The sequence below is a fragment of the Mustela putorius genome, unplaced genomic scaffold, assembly GCF_011764305.1.
Source record: "Mustela putorius furo isolate JIRA1106 unplaced genomic scaffold, ASM1176430v1.1 tig00003911_pilon_pilon_pilon, whole genome shotgun sequence".
Lineage (NCBI taxonomy): Eukaryota > Metazoa > Chordata > Mammalia > Carnivora > Mustelidae > Mustela > Mustela putorius.
This window is the reverse complement of record NW_025422058.1, coordinates 2228356-2250493: the sequence shown is the minus strand read 5'-3', so window position 1 is coordinate 2250493 and position 22138 is coordinate 2228356. Positions and strand designations below refer to the sequence as shown.

Sequence of the window (22138 nt, the reverse complement as noted above, 5' to 3'; positions counted from 1 at the left end):
TGCAAATAATTCCAAATGTTTTCAGTCATTTGAAACTTCTTTCATTTAAACAGACACTTAGACCTAAACGTTAACAAGTACACAAGAGAGAAAATAAAACATAGACCAGGAGCACCAGAGTATGCCTAACAAACTCTCCTTTACTGGTTTCTCAGCTCTTTCTCCACTCTTGTGTATAGTATATATATTTGTGGATATGTAGGTACATATACATGAGGACATACCCACGCGCGTGTGTGTGTACACATGTGCAAGTGTGTGTGTGTCCTGTTCCAGTGGCAACTAGAGCTCTAGTTACTCAAAGTTTGCCTCTAGAATCAAACTGCTGGCACCTGGATCTGAATTTCAACACTTTCTCATTGTTGGGCCTCAGGTAACTTACCTGACCTCTCAGTGCATCAGTGTTCTTGTTTGTTAAAAGAATTAAAAATGGCATCCATCTTATGAGGTTATTTTTGGGTTCCCTGAGTCACTACAATATAAAACATTTTGAACATACTAGGCACACATCACTCCCTGTTCAAAGCCTTGCAATGGTCTCAAATAGCTCAGGCTTGCTCCCACCTTCAGAGACCTGCTTTTGCTGATTCCTTTGCCTGGAACACTCTGTCTGCTAGCTGCTTGGTTAAATCTCTCACCTGCTTCACGGCAATGGCCCACATGTTATCTTGTCACTGATGCTTACCTTGACTAAGACCCTTTTACTACTACAAGCTGCCCGTGTTCACTCCCTGTTGTACTTTGCCATACTTTTAATTTTTTCTTACTTTTAATCAACCTTTAATCTCAATGTACTTATTTATTATATTCATTGTTTATTATTGCCATTTTCCTATAAAAGGTAGGCACTATTAATACAGCAGTATTTTTTATATTTTGGTCACTGGTATAGCCCAAGGGATAGACACAGAGCATACACACAATTTTCAACAATTATTTCTGCAACAAGATAATGTAAGAATTAACAAATTTATATTATGGCTGCTTCCAATTTTAAGTAAGAACATGCATATTTAAAATTGTAAGTGATTCATAGTGAAAATTGTGTGTATTTATAAAATTTATAGATTACAAGACCAGTGCTCTAACCATTGAGCTATGGAGCCTAAAATTTACAGATTAAGTTAAATTATTAAAAATAATTAAATTTGTTCTTGATGTTGGGGGTGGTCATGTATTGAACTGCAGTTAGTTTCAAAATGGTATACAGTGGAGATTATTATTATTATTGTTACTGGAATTATCCACTTACAGTATCTGTCTTAAAATAAAGCTGGGACTCAGGGAGGGAAGGAGAGAAGGAGGCAAGCAGGAAAAAAGAAAGAGACACAGAGAAAGAAAAAGAAGAAGAGGATGGAAGGAAAGAAAAAGGAAGGGAAGAAGGAAAGAAGGGAGGGAAGAAGAACGAAAGAAACTTTTAAAAAGTCATAGATTAAAGGTCCTTTCTTCAATCAACTGGGAAGATGTGAAAATGTTTTAATATAAAGTGATAAAAATCTTAGTTAAGAGTTGAAATCATAGTTATTTTCTCCAAGTATTAACTAAGAGATGGGAAGTATTATTTCTTTTTTTTAAAATTTTTTTAAAAAATTCATTTATTTGACAGAGAGAATGAGAGAGAGATCAATCACAAACATGCAGAGAGGCAGGCAGAGAGAGAGGAAGAAGCAGGCTCCCCACCGAGCAGAGAGCCCGAAGCAGGGCTCAATCCCAGGTCCCTGAGACCACGACCTGAGCTGAAGGTGGAGGCTTTAACCCCCTGAGCCACCCATGTGCCCCAATTTCTTATTCTAGAAAGCAAAGTAGAAATAAATGCCATATTTTCCAACTCAAAATTCATTTGATCAATAAATATGGTTTGAGCATCAGGATATTTCTGCCAATCATACTTTTCCCTGTGTTGAGTTTTGACAATGAAAGTTCTATTTGACATGAAAGGTAACAGGAAGTTTAATTTCACCAAACTCTTTCACAATGCCTGGCACATGAGACCAACCTACAATGAGCAGAATGCATGTCCTGAATGGATAATTTTCTTGAGTCTATCTGGTAAATAATTATAGTGAAAGAAAATTATATACTGAAAATTCGTTTTTCTTATGTACTGCTCAGTTATATATGAAGTATTAGCATGAAGGCCTTTGTAAAAGATGATGATTTTTATTTGCTAAAAGCTTTACAAACAAGTAGTTTTTCCTTTAAAATGTGGACCTTTTAGCTTAATTGTTGTTCAGACTATTAAATAGTTTTCCTTCCTATTACTAAATAGTGAATTTTACGAACTCACAAATAGTGATTATTGCATTGTGTGAACAAACATGTTTATGTTTTATAAAAAGAAAACATATAAAAAGAAAAGAAATTGATTATAAAGGTAGAGACAGGTAAGAAATTGTGTAGATCATAGAAACATGAAAGTCAGTAATGTTGATAAGTCTATTATAACTGCTATTTTCAGAATTTGCGAGATTATGATTTCCACATTTGCCCTTCTGCTTTTTATTTGTAGGAGAAAATCAAATATGCATCCACTTGCAGTTTAGATGAACTTTCTCAATAAGGACTCGCAAGTCAAAAAGCAACATCTATGGACACATGTTCTTTGAGTGACTTGTCTATTTCCTCTGCAGTCCCTTGCCAAGGTTCCCGTGACCCCTGCCACACACATTGCTCTTAGAACCCTCCTCCCATTAAGGACAATTGCTTTTCTCTTTTCCAGGAAACATCATTTCCTTCTGGGGGATTCACTCAGAAACTGGGACAGTTTACAGCTTTTCAGCCTGGGGTTATAAATCTTGCAAAGTATATGAGGAAGTTTAATTTAAGATGACAGGAAGGCTCTGGTAATTTAAGCCCTCATGAACCTGGCTTCAATTAGTTTCTTAACTCAGCTCTGTGTTGTGGCCTATAGTGTGCTCTTCAACAAAGTCAGTGAATCAATTAAACTTTAAACAAAACAAAACACAAAGGACATTTATTAATTTTTTTTTTAAGGCAGGATTTTTTTCTTTCCTAAAGAAAAAGAACTGAGGGGAAGGAAATTGCTCTTCAATTTGAAGATTTAGGAAACCAAGAGGGCATAATCTTAAAAGAGCATATATACACAACATACATGCTTTCCTTATGTTCTGTGCTTTTATTTCACCATTTTAAAAGCTTGACAACTACTTATACTTCTATTGTGATAGATGAAGCAGCATCTATATAATTTTAGTTATTTTAGAGTCAGACAAACATGGGTTTAAATTCTGCCTGCCAATCCCCAATGGTGTGGCATTGGGCAAATGATTTTAACCTGTTCAAATACCAGTGTTCTTACCTCTACAGTCAGAATGGAGATAACTTCCTCAAGAGGGCATTGAGAAGACCTCACAGAGTAATACATGTATAAAGTGCCCCCCATAGCACAACACTTATCACGTAATAGACACTCAACCCAGCCACTTTTACCTTACCTTCTACTCCCTTTACGATCACGTCACATGTATAATGAAATATTCTGACTCATGTTAGAAACCTCAAGTCAGCCTCATCCTTGGTCCCTACTTTCTCATTTTCTCTGATCGGTTCTGTCCATTCCACTTCTAATGTTTATTAACTATATAAAAGTAATGCACAGTAATAATATCCTCAATATTAAAAATAACAGCCTAATACTCAGACGTTTTCATGCCAGTCTAGGTACACAGAGGTAAGCCCTTCAATTATTTTAGGTGTTTACTTTAGTAGTCTTCCCATGTTGCCAATTAAAATACTTCTGCCTCTAGGTTTTATTCATTAATTTGATTATTATCTTTTGATTCACATACTCCCCATCTCTTCCATCTCCCATTAATGTGTTCAACAAATAAATATTTATTAAGCACTTAGTATGTTCCAGGCACTCTTCCAGATAGAGCAGAGGACAAAAGAGACTAAGGAATTCTTGCCTTTGTGAAGCTTACATCCTATTGATGGGAGACAATAAAATATTAAAATATGTACCACTAACTGCCCCACTGATGCTGGAGAAAAGTAAACCAGGAAAAAAGGAAACATGATGTGTAGAAGCTATATTCATGCAAATTTAATTTGGGTTCTGGGAAAATCTTCACTCTGATGACATTGAGGAGAGGAGGTGAGAGAACTAGTTAGTGGTTGTGGTTATGTTGTGGGAGAGAATTTCAGGCTGATAGAAGACAAGAGCTGAGACCTTGAGTTTGGAGCCTGTCTGGTTTATTTTAAGAAGAGGAAATACCACAGTTGGGACGGATCAGAAGGAAGGAGGCAGGAGAAGAGTAGGATTAATTCTGAGCAAGAGCAGGGAGACACTAATATACCCTGTTGCCATTATAAGGACATTGGATTTTACTCCAGGAGGGATGGAAAGTTACCATGTACCGTGAGGAGGAACCTAAACAGGTATAAAAAATCAAAGGGTCAGGCTGGCTGCTCTGCTGGGAATAGAATATAGTGAGGAAGAGGTGAAAACAAGGGGTTGTGGAGAAAAGCTTGGAGTACCATATTGGAAGCCGAGAGAGGAAGGTCAGTTTGAAATATATTTTGAAGACATTATCAGTAGAATTAGACCAGACTTGCAGTGGGATTGGTAAACAGAGAGGAGACTCTTCATTGGAAAGATGATGTTTCCATTTACTGAAAAGGATAAGAATGTGGGAAGAGCAGGCTTGGTATGGAGAAGGTCAAATATTTACCTATAAACGTGACAATTTTATGGTGTCTGCTACGTATATCCAAGTGGAAAGACTAAGAAGGCAATTGGAATTGCAAGACTGGAGTTTAAGGGACAGATGAAGGCTGTAGACAAAAATTCTGGAGATACGAGCATATAGAAATAATAGAAACTATGAGACTAGAGGTGATGAAGTCACCAAAAATATGTGTATAGTTGGGGAGAAGAAGACCCGAATTAGGGTCAGAAGCTCACTTGTATTGAGACAATGGGTGATAGCAGAACTCCTAGAGGAAACTTAAAAAGTGAGGTGGTCAGTAGTGTATGGACGGACCACATAGTTAAATTTCACTCTTTTTAGTTCTTTTATTGGTTAACTTTATAAATTTATATAATGAAATAACATCTTTGTTCTTTCTCAGTAGTATATCTCTTGCCATTCTGTGTTATAAAATATAGCTATTGGCATTTCTTGTTCTCCCCTCATCCACTAACAATTTCCAATCTCTGTCATCTGCACTTTCTTAAAATTAAGGTTCATGTGATTTACAGATTGATTCTAAAAGCTTTCAAACCAATGGAGTGTTTACCTAATGGCTATTAGCAATATGTTCTGTAGAATCAGGATATATACACTGTGATTCTTTCCTGTTCAAAGACTTTCTTGAATGTCTATTGAACGTTGGTATTTGTTTGAATGCAATCATAAACTGATCAATAACTTAAAGAATTGACCAGCGTTCATTTGACGATGCTTTAGAGGGATCAGTCAAGGTATATTGAGGAACCCGTCTATGCCAGCATCATTTTTCTGGGATTATTCAGTTATTGTAGTTAAAATTGCTTCTTGTTTATTTGGATGGTTAACTAATTGGTTTCCTTATTTCTGGCCACGGGGTGGTCATTGATAGTGTTTGACATAGATATTTGATTAATCTCCTTTTTATAATCTCTTCATTTTCTCTTCAATATCCTAGTCCAGCTTCCCTCCTATTTTTCTAGACTAAACCCTTCCTCTGTGTACACCAGGATGAAACTCCTCTCCTATGTGTTCTCCATTAATTCTATTCCATTTATTTTCAGTTTTTCAAAGTCTGTTGAAGTCTCTTGTCTATTGATGTCACTTGTTCTCAATCCTGTCATTCTTGATGTTGGAAACTTAAACTTTAATTATTCCCCTTTCAGCATGTTAATAGCATCATATTAGGAAAAAGAGAATAATGTGAATTTGAGTCTCAGAAGACACAGACAAAATCATTTTTGGTTCTCTTAATTTCCTTTTCTTCATTGAAAAAATAAAAGTCAATTAACTGAACTTAATTTCTTCGGGTAGAAAATAAAAATATCACAATTATACTCTAACTTTTTAATGGAACTGGGAGAATATAATATACATTTTAAAGTATTAGACTGCTACTAATTTACAAGTTAAGACTTGTGTTTTTGGACACAAATGTCTATGTAAAACGATGGTTAGTCAGTATTTCATCATTTGTTCTTGAAACAACCAAAATGTGATTCATGTATAATCACAATGACTCAGGATAACTAATATATTTTATGAACATGGTCTCCCAAGCACTCGACATTGTTTGGGCTCTATTTGGTTTTTAGTATTTATGGTACACTTTCTTCTCAAATAGAGCACTGACAATGTAGGCTTGGTTATTATACCTTCAATCTTGTACCATATGAAATTACTTTATATTAATCTATTTTCCAATAGAGACCGTATTCTGCTTACTGACTTAACAATAGAAAATGCAAGTCTTACAAATCCATAATAGTCATGTCAGTATGACCACTGAACTATTTTCTTGCAGTCAGAGCTACGTAGAAAACCAAATAATAATTGGAATGACAGGACGAACTCATAATTGGATTTTGGGGACTTGTAACATTTCTGTAGCTGAGACAGTCTCACCCATGAGATTTTAACTATTGGTCTAGGATCCCTTTCCTTCATAAAGCACACTGTCAACATTTGCCTCTTAGCATCCATTTCCTGTGCTGCAATTTCTGACAGTGTCCCCAGTCTCTCCCTTTCTGATTGACCTCTCAGTCTGAAAAGATGTATAAACAGAATCAGCCTTCCCTCCCTGGCAGACTCTAGGCCAAAGCTCAGCATCGAGATGTTTTGAAACCCCAGCCACTCCTTATTAGCATGAAACTGAATACAGTGATGATTGCATTTGCTCTGCCATAAATTGAGGATAGTCCAATTATTAAGACTCTATAAAGTAGACTCTTTCATAGATCTTCAAATACTGCATAGACATGCATTTATATAATTATTTTGTAAGTATAATAATTAAAGGCCATTTTCAGGAACTTGTGTACCAAGAAATAGGCATTAAATTTTGTGTTTAGTACAACACTTTTTGTCTTTTGAAAGTACTAAATAATTCAGTGTTTTCACCAACCAGGATAGTCTTTACCAAAGCTTGTTCAGACTTTTAGCTTAACAAAAAAACTTTGTCTACTAGTATTCAAGGTCCAGATATGGTATTGGTTGATTGATTGCATTGCATTAAAATAATCTTTTGTAATGGAGCACTCAATTTATTGTGATGCAATTTTACTCCATACTGAAAATTTTAAGTTGCAAAGATCCATGGAGCAGGGTAATGCTTTGAGCTATTTGTAAGTAAAAGCATTGTTGGAAAATTTCATTTATGGTAAGACTGTGAAAGAAATATGAGCCTGGTTTCCTGAGTTGCCCTTTATCTGAAAATTCTGCATTCCTAAAAGAGCATGAGACTTTGATGCCGTAATATCTTACATAGGCATCTCCCTCTTTAGTTACTGTTTTGAGATCCCACAAAGACAGACCATGCAGGTGGCCTTATTAACTGTCAGTTGAAATTTAAGATAACACAGAGGTTATAATATATTTACATACCATATTTCACTAATGGGATAAGTTATCACAGTAACCTGTCTCACATATAATCAGGATGATATTTCAGCCACCCAGCTACTAAAAAGAAACACATGTGGATGAAAGCTGAGTTTCTGACTCATTTATGGATTAGGCAATAACTGTTTTCAGTGAAGTCTCAGCAAAATTTAAGTATAGGGACCGTATTTTTATCACGTACTCTAATATGCATGTAGCTGTTGCAAAACATCTTAAATATTTTTGAAGGAGCATATTTAGTGTTGAGGTGTAAAAGATATTTTTGCACCAGTGGTCGAACACCTCCCTCTTTCTTAGAGCTATTAGCACATCAGTTACCATTCTATAACATTGCACAAGGATCCCGCAAAAGGGAAAGTCTTTACACTAAACGAAGAATTTGATTCAGAGAATTCTTTGGATCTTAATTCTGAATGTATGGTTTTCTATCTACCCTTACAATTATAGGATCTATAAGGGAATATATTTTAATTTTAAAATGTTAGTGGGTGTGCTTTACTATTTTCAAAACTTCTTACTTTGTTGTATTTGTTATTTTGTCTAAACATCTTTTAAGACTTTCTTCTCATATACTTAATTATAGTATGTGTTGGGTAACCTCCTCCTAATTTTCTCTCAAGCTATTTTCAGTATATTTGGGAGGAGAGAATTTCTACCTTTTTAACATGGTATCAATAGAACCATAATTGAAAGGTATAAATTGTCCACTAAAACCCATAGCCAAGAAATTTTTTACCTTCTATTTTGTGATTTCTTTGTATTTCTCTTTGGTTCCTTAAGAATAGTGCTGTTAAAAGGACAAATGTGATATTATGATTAAGCAGGTTTTTCTCTTTCTTTGGATATCAAAAGCACTAAATGTCTGACTGTAGAGGGACTCTGTGTAGGGACTTCTACTCATAGTATGTTTGTGTGGCTCTAAGACTTTTTTTTTTTTTTTAAGATTTTATTTATTTATTTGACAGACAGAGATCACAGGTAGGTAGAGAGAGAGGAGGAAGCAGGCTCCCTACTGAGCAGAGAGTCCAATGCGGGGCTCGATCTCAGGACCGTGGGATCATGACCTGAGTCGAAGGCAGAGAGGCTTTAACCCACTGAGCCACCCAGGCGCCCCTGTGTGGCTCTAAGACTTAATGGTAAATAGATAAGAGTGGAGTAAAGGGTTTCCTAAATAACTTTTTATACAATTTCTTAATATAGATGAGGAGTTAAAAGAACCTACATAGACAAAAAATTGCCTTTAGATTCTACCTTGTTCTGATAAACATAGTTTATTCAATTATGCTTGTATTAAGTACATACACTTTAAGAATAACTTTTGTGTCTGATTTTTATGTTTTGATGAGTCAGTCACTATACAGTCAGCGAATACCATATGGAAATGAAATGAAATATTTGAATGAAAGACGATATTGTTCCTAATGATTCTTCACATATTGCATTAGAGCCCAGTGTTGTTTTTCATCAGTGATTTGAAAGTTAAGCTATGACCTTTCAAAAAATAAAGATCTAGCCCTCACTGCGTGCCAAAATTATGCTAGATTTTTGGTCCAGATACGGTGATGTTTCTACCATTCAAATTGCTGACAGTGTAATAGAAGACCTAGATGTTTAAACAGGTAGTTCAATCAGGTATGCTACTGATGAAGTTCTAGAACCTAGGTGAGGTTCGGTGGGCTGAGGTCCGGAGCCGATGACCAAGAAAGAATTCTTGAGACATCTTTGGTGCAAAATGGTGGTTTATTAAAGCACGGGGACAGGACCTGTGGGCAGGAAAAGCTGCTTCCCCGGGGTTGTGAGGGATGGCAGGTTATGTACCCTGCGGTTGGGGGAAGGTGAGGGGAAGAGAGGTTTCAATGGAGTTTTTATATGTTAAAGAGGGCCTACAAGGTGCCTGGAGGAGGCCTTGCCCTTGTGGCTTCATCAATGTCATCTTTAGGCCAGCCATTAACATCAAGATAGTTGGGAGATTCTTGGGGTGTTATGATCCTGCTATCATTTACATTCCCTTCTACCTCAGCCTCCTCCAGTTTCGTTTATGATGGGGAGGGAGACATTAGGTCTTGAGGAACTGAGAGTTATTTGCCTCTGGAAATTTGTGCTATTGATAAGGGAACCTCCCTGTTTGTAGATCTCCAGGACATTTGTAGAGCAAGAGAGATTCCTGTCTTGCAGGATTGTGATCTCTGCAAGTTAACTATTTGTTTATCGTTTATGGCAGTCAGGGGTGCCTGAGGGATGCTACACACATTACGGAGGGGAGCGGGTGGAGAGGGGGCTGCAAGGCACCAGCATTTGCTTTGTCTTCAGCCAGCCTCGTGCTCCCTCATCACTACCGAATCCAACAGAGTTACTTAGTGACAGCAGTCAGAGGAGAGAGCCTAGATGAGGGCACTCATGAATTAAATGCCATTTACATTCAGGAAACTCCAAGTATTTGGACAAGGAAAAAGTGTAAATAGAAGTGTGTTCTGAGTATCCATTGTTGTTCGAAAAGAAATACCCCAAATATAGTTGTGCAAAACAATAACCATTTGATTAAACTCATGGATTTTGTGAGCCTTGGAATCAGACAGGGCCCAGTGGAGATGGCTTGTCTCTGCTCACAGTGTTTGGCACTGGGAAGGGTGGAGTGGCTGAGGTGTCACAGACTCCTGGGGGGCGGAATAGGTGGGGAAGAATCCACTGCCAGGGTGACTTTTCAGTCCATGTGTCTGGCAGCTTACCCAGAATAGCAACCACACAAAGCTTCTCCAACATGGCAGTCACAAAAACGTGGTGCTTCTTACATGGTGCTTCTTACATGGTTGATGGAGTGACAAGCCCACCCAGATTCAAGCAGAGGGTCAGTGGAATGAAGATTTTACCTCTTAATGAAAGGAATACCGAAAGGTGTATGATAGCTCTGTGTTTAAATTGCCACAGGGTATGATGACAGGTAAGACTAGAGACACGGGCGAAGGTCAGTAAATAGAGGCTTTGGTTGTTATGTCTAAGAGATGGGACTTATTTCCTGAACATAAAGGACGATTGTTTTTGAGATTTTTTTAGCAGAGGAAAGATGATGCCGTTTATAACTTAGGAGCATAACCATGGTGACAGGATAGAGGAAGGATGTGCTTTGGGGAGAGGAGTAGGAAGGGTACTGCAGCTAAAATGGTAGGAAAGTGAACAGAGTAATGTTAATAAGGCATGAGTTTCTGACTAGGAAAATGAACTTGGGGACTGTTTGGCAGTAAGGGTGAAACATTTATTTTGGTTTTATTTTTTATTTATTTATTTTTTTACTCGTTGGATAGTGATACTTTTCAGTAAGGAGAAAAATGATGCAATGGTGGAAACAGATGAAAAGAAGGAGGTGGAGGAAAAAAAATTCACCTTTGGGTTTCATGAATTTGATAATTTAATGGGAATTCTAGATAGTGGTGTCTAGTGTCTCTGGAGCCCAGAAGAGAGGTCAGGGCCAGAGATACAGACATGGGAAAGTTGTTTGACCCTGTTTTTTCTTTGTTTTGTTTTATTTTGTTTTTGTTTTTGTTTTAACTGAAACAGTAGAAGTGGAAGAGAACACTGAGGGAAAAAGTATAAAGCTGGGCAAAAAAGGGAGGTCTCAGAGCAAAATTGTAGCAACCGAACTTACTGGTAAAGTGAACAAACAAGAGAATGTTCTTTTCATTTGTTTTATAATACATTCAGACTTACAGTAGCTAGTTCAATATCTTCTTCAAGGCAAATTGTTTTGGTGTTGTTTTGAGGAATGTCTCATTTTTTGAGACATTTTATCCTTGTCTTTCAAATTAGATGTAAAACTAGAGTACAAATCTAAAACAAGACACTGGTTGAAATAGTAAAATAAATATACTATATTTTATAAGGATATCAAATTGTATTTTCATCTAAGCAGTATATTATATAACAGAAACATTCAATAAATCTATATTTGAGACACTTTTTGAATTATGTACATTGCTGAGAATTACAGGTCCTGAAAGTCTCATCCCACGCAAGCTGCTTTGGGAATGGTGTTTCATGGATGTCTTACTGGGACCTGTAGAGATTCATACTGTTGAGTTCAGGAAATGAGAAGAGTGTGTAGTATCCAGGGACGTTGGAGGGAGAAGGAGACTTCATTAACTTTGCTTTCAATAAATCATGGTCCCAAGGTAATTATAAATCTAGAGACTGAGAACCAGAGTTGAAGCTCAACTACTGTACCGAGAGGTCCATGCTTGTGGGATTTGGAGTAATCTAAAACAGAGTAACCTCAGAAGTGATAGGTGAGAACCAAAGATGTGTTGGGAAGACCAAGCACAAGAGAGCAGAGGAATTATAGGGATTGAGAAACGTAGGAAGTTATGTTGTATGAATTCATCATATTTATAGAGCTTCCTGTGGGGGCTAGTTCATTCAGGGACTCTCAAATGTACATCTGAATCCCTCTGAATTTTCCTTTTAACTGTTATAACGCTTATGTAAGCCAGACAGTCTTCTAAGTGATTTACAGCTTAAACCCCATAAAAACCTTGAGGTAAACTGAGGGTTGCAGGGGATGGGGGGGGGGAGGGCTAGGGAGAGGGTGGTTGTGTTAGGGACATTGGGGCAGGTATGTGCTATGGTGAGTGCCGTGAAGTGTGTAAGCCTGACGATTCACAGACCTGAACCCCGGGGGCAAATAATACATTATATGTTAATTAAAAAAGATGAAAAGCAACAACAACAAAACTTTGAGGTAGGTATAGTTACCATCCTGATTTAACAGTTGAGGAAATCGGGACAGAGAACAGCAAAAGCGAAGCTGGTATTCAGGTAGAGCAAGCAGCCCGACTCTAAATTCTGTGCTACAAACCAATGTATTAGATTGTTAATGCTGATATTTTAGTTTAATAATTCATGGAAGAGAAAGATTCGATTGTACCACTTGTACACACCTGCCTGATATTTTTATATTGCTCCTTTCAATGTTGCGGTAAATTCATTTTCCATTGAATATTAAATTACACTTTTAAGAAAGAAGTTTGAATTAGTGTACATGGTTTTAAGGGTTATACTTTCCATAGTGAAACAAGCCTGGCATGTATAAATCTAATTTTTCCAAATGGACTTTTTCTAGCATAATGCCAGTACATATAGGCAGGCAGTCAATAAAAGTCTTTCATGATGAATTAATTTCCTGACTACATCAATAAATATGTGCTTATTAGAATAAATAGAACACAAAACTGAATCAAATTTCACAGTATTTTTACCACTTTGCCACTTTGAAAACCTTAAGGATGTGAAGTCAATTTCTCATTTATTTATTCATTCAACATCCAAAAGTGTTTATGTACTTTATAAGAGAACCATTACAATAAGATCATAAAATGATCTTTACCTTAGCTGCACTGTAAAGGTGGGTTTACTCACCACAGAATATCCAGCTTCCAAGTATATCCTGTTACTTTATTCACTCTGTGACCGTAACATAATCTAGAAGTCGAGTCTTGCATTTTTTTTTCTCATCAGAAACTATACCAAGGATGTTCAGTCTCCTTTTCCTACTCTGCCTCTAGGTAACCATCCTGTGCCACTCAAGCCAGAGGCCCAGGAGCCATCCTAAATTCTTCCCTCTGCTTCAGTTCCTACGGCTACCATTATAACTCTTCTCATTTATCATTTACTTCTATATTCTCTACTTCTGTCTTCTTTCAGACCCTCACCAAATGGTGCCTGAATTATAGCAGCAATTTCCCATTTGGTCTCCTAAATGGGAAATTTGGTCTTATTAAATGTCCCTACCTCCTTCCTTCCCTAGTTCCTCCTTTATATATCTAAGAGAGGATCTCTTCAGTCTGAGAATTTATCATTTATTCTGCAGTCAAAAACTTTTGGTATTCCCTACTGCATCGGGACAAAGGTCCAATTGCCTAGCAAGTTGTTGTGGCTCTCCAGGTTCTTACCTGGGCAAACAATAGGTGTTAAAAGGATACTTTTGTAGAATGAATAAATAAGAAAAAAAAAGTTTTTAATTATCATAATAATTAAACACGAATTGAGACAATTCAAATATCCACTGTTTCAACTGAGATTTTTTCAGAAGAAACTTGGTAGTAGCTAATGAAAATAAGGAATGATAGATTGTGTGAAGCTGAGATATTATGTTTTGTTGATTTTTAATGATTCATGTGTGCGTTATGTCTGGATCCAGTTTGATTTTTGAGGATAAAAACTAAGGAATGAGATTATATACTTTTACTTCTACATGGAAGTTCACTGCTAGAATAACTATAATAGAAGTAGAATCTTTTTAAAAAAATCCTGTACTGAGCCACTCAAGTCTTAATATTTTGATGAGACAATAAAGAAGAAATTCAAATAAGTTTTCATTCTCATTCTAATTCTTTTGATTAATAAGGATTGCTTGAATCCTGGCCATGGATTTTGAATCTACCACAGGGCTTATGAGGAAAGAATTCTGTGATTGATTGATTAATCATCTGTGCAATGGACATGGAAGCCGTGGGCTATAATTATTGTGTCAGTTTCCTAGCCCCGATTAAATGTTGCTTAAAAATTTAAAAGAGAGCATTTACTTGGAAGATTTTTGAGGAGAGTTGCTTAAATACTGTGAAAGTATCTTACTCTTTCAAACTATCTTATTGCGTATTCTTGATTTCTTTATAAAATGATCTATTGAATGAAATTATTAATATTATCTGTCTGAATGCTAAAGAGTACCTTTTGAAGTAGACTTATTTGATATTAGAAGAGTTGCTATTTTATAACAGTATTGAAATAATAATAATAATAATAGTGACTTATTATGTCTTGGAGATATTCATAAATCCACAGGACAATGAATTAATAGAAAAAGAAGCATTAAAATACTGCAATTTGTTATCAATATGCAACAAAAAACGATAGTATAGCAGAACATAGCAAAGATTGTATAGAATCTAACAGACCAAAGTTCAAATTTTAGTACTGTTATTTTTAAGATGTATAATGTATACAGATAAGTTAATATATAATATCTTTGGTTTCATATTTCCAGTCAGGAACAGATGTCATCTTTGTAGCTCTATTACAAGGAATAAATGAGAAAATAAATAAACTGCAGATCACTTAATAAAGACACAATGAAGATGAATGCTTTTTTTTTCTTCCTTTAATATACTTCTGATAAACCCTTTCTTAAAACAGTCCCCCTTGCTTAAAAGTTGGAGATATAATAAATCATTGTTTGGTAATACTAGTTAGTAAATATAAATCAATTATTTAGTTACTGAACACATTATAAACCCATGAAAGGAGCTGAGAATGCGAAGTGGACATAACATCATTCCTGTCCTTGTAAATAAAACAATCTTCTCAGGATGCAGATATTTATGATAAATTCCCATATTAACCTAATAATTAGAGGAGAATTAAGATTTGTGGACCAGGAGAGGACAATTAACTCTGGGAAACTTGAGAAATGCTTCAACCAGAAGGCGAGATTTGAGCAGGATTTTGAACTAGCAGTAGGATTTTATAATGCAGGGAAAGGAAGGACTGGCATTTCAGATGAAGGAAACCTAATGTGAAAAGCCATGGACCCACAGGAACAGAGGCCATAGGCAAGAAGCAGAGGTATGGTGACAGTGGAGAACATGGGGTGGAAATATGCTGAGTGGATGAGGCTGTAAGAGTCTGAGGGGACGTACTGAAATATTGTAAACAAAATCACAGGGCTTGGATTTTATCTTGTGGACAACATCAGTCAACAGCAATTTCAAAGAAAGCAGTTGGCATTCATTTTTCCTTGGGAAAGTGCATTCTGTTGACTGAGAGGAATGATTTGATTTGTCTGGGAATAAAAATGGACTGAAAACAGTGAGACCAGTGAAGACGTATTATTAGAGTCTGTAAGAGAGATGACACAGAGGAAGAAAAACAGTAGGTAATGATCAAGACAACTCCTTATTGTTCAGTGGAGAAAATGGTGACAGTCAAGTTATGTAGCAAAGTTGGAGAGAGAGGATGGTTTGAAAGAAGGAAAATGAGTTGTTTTGAACGTTTTTGGAATATCTGGGAGAAATCTAGGTGATCTGGGTATAATGTTTAGGGATCTCAAGGTGATATTTAAGAAAGAGATTGAGTTTAGGATTGAGATTTGAGTATAGAATGTAGATCTGAAATAGAAAGAATAGAGGGGTAGATCAGCTGTTGCCTAGGATTACAATTTTGAAAATACTCATGGTAACAGTATAACAATTAAGTGGGGGGGTGGGTGGGAGTGAGTCAACAGTTACTTGGGAAGTAGGAGTAGCCGCAGAGGTAGCTGTTGCATTAGAAAAGCTAAGTGAGATAAGGATTTCTAAAAGGATGATATCAATAGTATCCAGAGTCCCTAGAGCATAGATGATGAAGCATGACTCCTGAGATGTTTAGATTACGCTGTTTCACTTTAGAAACTACAAAGTTTTTTCCCTCCAAGGTTGGATATTTGTGGGTATTCTGTAGAGCACAGCTTTCTCAATTTTATTATGCATCAGAATCCTGTTAAAATGCAGAGACTCCAGGATGAGACCTGAGATCCAGTATTTCTAAAAAGTTCCAGGTGATACCAGTTTTGTTGGTCTTTGGATAATACTTTGAATAGCAAGGTTCTGGCAATTGGTAAAACTGTGTAAGTTAAAATTCAGGATATGTTTATATTGAGAAGTTTTTCTTTCCTTATAATAAGTGGATATTATAGTTCTACATGGAGTTTGTGATAAAGGTCGATTAGAAAGTTCTGGTAGTTTGGTTCTTTGTATTGAGCACCAGATGAGTTTCATTTTTAAAAATTCATTTGACTGTCTCTAGTCTCCTTTCTTGTTTTCCATTTTAGGGAAGTAAAAAAGCACTCTCAATATTTTACTTTATCAAATGAGCAGATACTTTTTGATAGAACCCACAAGAAGTCTCAAAATATGCATTTCTTTTGTGCTTCTGTTTCTGATATTTTTACCACCCGTTAGCTAGAAGGAGTCTCATTTGGCAATCTTTCCAGGGAAAAAATACGCTATCCTCAATCCAGATACTTTGAAAATTCCTAGTTTATTAGTGTTCTGATTCTATTTATCTTCCCTGTCTTGCCTCAGAGCTGTGTCTACATGTCTCTTGTGTCTGTTTTACCAATAAATTGCATGAGCTGTACCACCTCACCTACTCTGTGACTAGACTGTAAGTCTGAAATGTGGGATATAGTATTGCAAGCAAATATGGGGGAAAAATAGTGGTTTTCTACTGAGTGTGGAGACAGGGCCAGGTAGAAGATTAAGAAAAACAAAAGGACCCAGAGACATTGTGGGAAGTGTTCTGGGCTTGATTTAGTGCAATAAAAAAGGAAATTGGAAGAGAACATAAATGTAAATGGATTTGTAGAGGTTGAATCAGAGTGACAACCTACTGACAATAATTAAAAGGAAAAAGAGAAGAGTCAACTACTGAGGTTTCATGCCCATTGGACTAAAGAAAATGATGATCCTGTGAATAGAAATCAAGAAATTAGAGGAAGGATCCGATTAAGACTAGGGGTTAAAAGAAGGAAAATGGTGTTTTAAAGTGGTGACTCTGAAAATCATAGAAGTGGACATCTTTTCCTCAGTTGATATTGGCAATTGGGAGTGTGACTCACATATTAACACTTGTGTATAGTAGATTTTACTTAAAGTCTGAGGTAAAAAATGAATTGCTAAGCGAAAGAATGCATACAAGTGTTTGAGGAAAGAGGACCTATGAAAAATCATGCCTTAAAGAGCTCAATAAAGGAAAAGGACTCAGTGAAGGAAAGAGAAAATGAATGAGAATGATGGACAAATCAAGTGAGCTCACTGGTATTACCATCTATGAAAGAGAGAGATTCACAAAGGCAGAGGGAGCAATATGGGTCAGATAAAAGATGTTGGAGTATGGTGGAATTAATTAAAGTCCTGTGTTCTTCATGCAACAGTTTCGCTAGTGCAAGGGAAGCAGAACAGAAGCCAAGTTTCAAAGGATTAAGTTATGAGAATTTGGAACAAAAATCTAGGCATTGTGTAGAATATTGTTCTCTCATAATAAATTAGAAAACACATGTGGGCCATAAAACCAAACTAATTTTAGCAAGTCAGTTGACCTTTCTAGGTTTTCTTCCCCTACCCCACTTCTATCCTGGAAATTACTGAACTTCCTTAAAATCATGCAAGAAAATGCTATGAGATGGTTTCTGTTCCCTGAAAGAAAGTACATTATTTCATTGTCATTTCTCCAGCTAATATTTGTGTTCAATTTGTAGAATACAGGGTAAGGCATAGTAGTGAACCTTGAGGTAGGTCTCTTTCTCTGGATTAACAAAATAGATTGAGAAGTTCACACACAATAAATATTTCTTCACTTTGGGTGCTTGTATTTGAAATTTAGATTTTAAATTAATATCTCATTTCATTCAGACACTTTGGTTTTTATTTTTACATTATTCTCTGGTATCATTGTTAACTGAAGCAGTTGGGAGAATTTTCTCAGTGTCCAATGTAGTTAGGATACAGAATTTATTATATGCAAATAAATAATATATATCGAATGTGAGAAATAAGTGTTCTGAAAAGCTTCCTAGCTATGAGGATATATTCCTTTCTGTCCAGGCTCTTTTTAAGGGCCTTCGTGCTCCCTCAAATTCACCTGAAAAGTGATTCTCCACTTAGGCATCAATCCATGACCAATCGCAGGATATGTGAACATGTTTCACATCTAATTGGGTCTCACCGTATGCTTCAAAACACTAATTTCAGAACACTCAGGTAATTCAGGAATTAGTTTAAGTGCAAAATTTCATTTTTGTTTGTAAAATATTCGCTGCTCTTCGGAACTTGGTTTAAATAATGCTTTCTTTTGTGTCTTTGATCAAAGATTTTGATTTAAAAATTATTAAGAACTACAACTCAAGAATGCCCAGAAACTGTCATTAATAGTTGTTCAGTTGTTCAGTTGGAGAATTTGACTCCAATTTATTCCATTTAACTTTTACATAGTTCTTTCTTTGGAAAACCATCTTGTTTTGTTCGTTTCCTTAGAACTTTCTATCCAGGACTCGAGATCAAACAATACATTTGTCAGAAACTAAATATTTTAGTCATTTGGTTCTGGAAATAATATTCAAGTGAAAGCAGCAGATTTGAAGAGTTTACTATAGAAAATAATGACTCTCATGCTCTTTCTGTTCATTTTAACCTCTTTGAGAAAGAGCTCATTGTATTATGTAAAGTCAAACTTCAGCTTTCCTGAAATTTTTCCAGTTATTTACAAAGGTTGAATTTCTTTATGAAATGAAATCCTACTCAAAATAATATGAACACTATCACATGGCCATAATTTTAAAGTCAATGATGACACACTTAATTCCAAGGGATGCCCTGCATTGTTTCATAGTGTGTTCATTTATCAAAGGTCACAGTATATATGTTGCATTATCATAATTTTCTAATTAATTTATCCTTTATACATGCTTATACATGTTCCAATCGCATTTCATTAACTCATAGTTTTCTTGTAATGTTGTGCTTTCTTTCCATGTTCAAAGAATCTCTTTAATTCAATTTCTCTGTTTCTCCTCATACAGTCTGGCAGCCAGATATGCAACTCAGTCTAATCACAGTGGAATTGCAACCAGTCAAAAAAAGCCTACTAGGTCAGTTAATATCTCTAATTTATTGCTTGTTAGTGATGATAAAGTAACTGCCCAGTGATATTTTGTCCTATCATACTAAATTTTTTTCATAAATTACATACTTCTGGATGAAAAGTTTAGAAGACTGAATTCCTCCAAGTGGATTTCCATATGCATTCTCCGGGATGAGCATGTCTGTGTTAGATCATTAAATGGGTTCTGACTTCTTCTGTTTTAGTTTTGTTATATATACTGTTATGACTGGGCTGAAGTCTAGCTTCTAGGCTTAGAGAAAGTCAGGGAAAACATGACTTTGAAGGCCCCATTCCTTCCAGGTTACAGAATCTGGAAGTTATATGACAAGAATGTAATTGTTTTTGGAGATGGGCATACATTAATTATTGCACATTTTGAGGCAGAATTGAGAAATACTGACAGTTTTTTGTGGGAAGGTTAGCACCAGGTCACCAAGTTAACCTGGATTGTTCCTTTACGTATAATAGTATAAAGTTTTGCTTCTTTATGACATACATATTTTAAAGACAGTCTGTTATAGGAAATGATTGTATGATGTACTTTTTGGAAAATACTGATAGATAAATGTATATTGAAAGTGTATGATTTATTAAAAAAAAATGTTAAGTTGCCAGAGGCATGATGGTACAGCTGAGTAAAGCCACAGCATATGTGTTTTGCACCCTTGATTATTATGTGATTATATGTGACATCTCCCTCACTGGTGGCTTCCTAATCACTGCTCTGATAATGTATCATATTATGCAGTGTTTGACCACAGGGACTGCTTATGATGCCTTGACATGAGGTATGTGCTTTTTCTCTTGCCTTGGTTTTCTAAGTTATGTTCATTTCCATAGTAATTAAAATGATTCTGGAGAGAAAAATTTAAAGGGCATTTAATTTAAAGTAGGAAAAATGATGTAAATTCAAATGTGCAAAAAAACAGTGACCTGCCTTGTACAGTTTTTTATTACTACTTCTAAGACTCATGCATAAAAATATATTTTAAGTACATTAATTTAATAGAACATTTCTCTCTCTCTCTCTCTCTCTCTCTGTCTTTTGTTGGCTTCATTCTCATTTCTCTTTTTATTACTTTGATGAATGATCTGGAGCTCTGGCTGCCTGTCAAATTAGGGTAATGAGAAGAGCAAATGGATTTTTTAATTTGTTTTAATTTGTTCTTCTGAGAACTAAAGATCACTTGCCTTCATGGGTCACAATAAAGATTAAAATGCACTTTAATTGCTTTCTAGAAACAGGTCAAGTCTCATTGCAAGCAGGGCAAGTTCTGTGACAAAATTTGTTTATACGTGTGAGTTTGGAATGAACTTTCTAAGTCTGTAGCTGTGTCTGCAGAGATAGTTCTTGGATTTATTATGAGTGGGGCATTTGGCCAAATTAATTAATTGAGTCATTTTTCAGAGTGCAGTCATTGGTACTCAAAATTCCTGGTGTCTGTGGTTTTGTGCTATACTTACATACCCTGTAGATCCATCTGAGTAAAAGTTAAATGCTGGAATCATTTGGAAAAGTTTCCATTCTTGTACATGGCACAGCTTCTAATTGGCAAAATAGCTGAAGGAACTATATTAGCCATATGTATTTAAACTCCAGAATACAGTCAATATTTTGAAACTAATAACTATTCCAAGAAAGCAACACTTCTGTTTTTAAGTTGGAATTTTTGTTTTCCTGATGTTCATTCCCTGTTGCAATACCTGTTACTATTTTAAAAAATAACTATGAGTGTTAAAAGTTTGATTTCCTAATAATTTATGGAAATAATATATTAATTATGAAAGTGAGTTAAAATATGAAAATAGTAACAACTGATCTTGAAATTGTGATATATTGGGCACAAATATATCAGGTATAAACGCTCTGTCATTTTAAAAACTTAGTATAGAGAACAGTAAAAATTTCTGTGCTTCATTTATAAGGCCTGGAGTTTCGTTTCTTTTAAAATAGAAATTATCTGAGCAGTACACAGTGACATTCACATGGTGGCAGCAAATGCTAGCAAAGAGGCTGACATCCTTTAGTACCATGTTGGTTAAATATGAATTAGAAGGCCAATATTTGTTCTTAATTACTAGTTCTTAATTTATCCAGATTGCTTACTGTACATATATAATATGTTAACAGGGTAGAGTAAAATACAGTGATTGTATATTGTAGGCACAGTTCATGAATAATTGATACTTGAAATTTCAAGATGGAGACTGCTTAAACAGTGACGGGAATGATCCACACTGATACTTAATTTTAGTCTGCATAGAATAACTGCAGATCACAACCTAATGTCAAACTTTCCCTAATTTTAACACAGTTTGCCTATTATTTCCTCTCGTCCTGTCTTTCATCCCCAAAGACTGGCTGAAGTCACTGTCCCTGTAGGTGTATTTTACATTGCCATTCTGTTAACAGAGATTCTCTGCTTCTGAGACCTGCATCCTTTCTTGTCATATCACCTTTGTGATCAGCTGGCCCCACTTGTAAGATAATTAGCTAATGTTTAGATAATTAGCTTATTTCTGGCAAAATGGTTAAAGAAAAAAAATTTTTTTGAGGCAGACCTGTAAAATACAAATTAACTCATTACTTTGGTCTCTGCATCATGCTTGAATCAGAATAGCTTACTATCTTAGATATGCAATAAGCATTTGCTATTAGCAATTTGTTCAGTAACTTTTTTCTTCTTGTTATTATCAAGTTGACTTAGGAAACAGCTATCTAAGAGGAAAACAAATGTCCCATACATCAATAAGAACCACTTAACAACAAATGCAAATAGGTGATTAACACCTCGAGAACACAGTATTTGTGTTATTTCCCTTGCTTTTCATGTAATTGTTATAGTATTTTTAAGTCAAAG

The 22138-nt window shown here is 35.6% G+C and overlaps 1 protein-coding gene across 7 annotated transcripts in view; it reads left to right on the top strand.

Annotated features, from left to right (window-relative positions):
• NAV3 (neuron navigator 3) overlaps positions 1-22138 on the top strand; it is a 597791-nt gene that overhangs the window by 353624 nt on the left and 222029 nt on the right. For 6 of the 7 annotated variants that reach the window (XM_045069076.1, XM_045069075.1, XM_045069073.1 and 3 more), the window contains exon 6: positions 19195-19263. The exons of the other annotated variant lie outside the window; for it this stretch is intronic. In XM_045069076.1, the coding sequence (XP_044925011.1) occupies positions 19195-19263 (69 nt within the window). The remainder of the gene's footprint in view (positions 1-19194; positions 19264-22138) is intronic. 7 annotated transcript variants of the gene reach the window in all.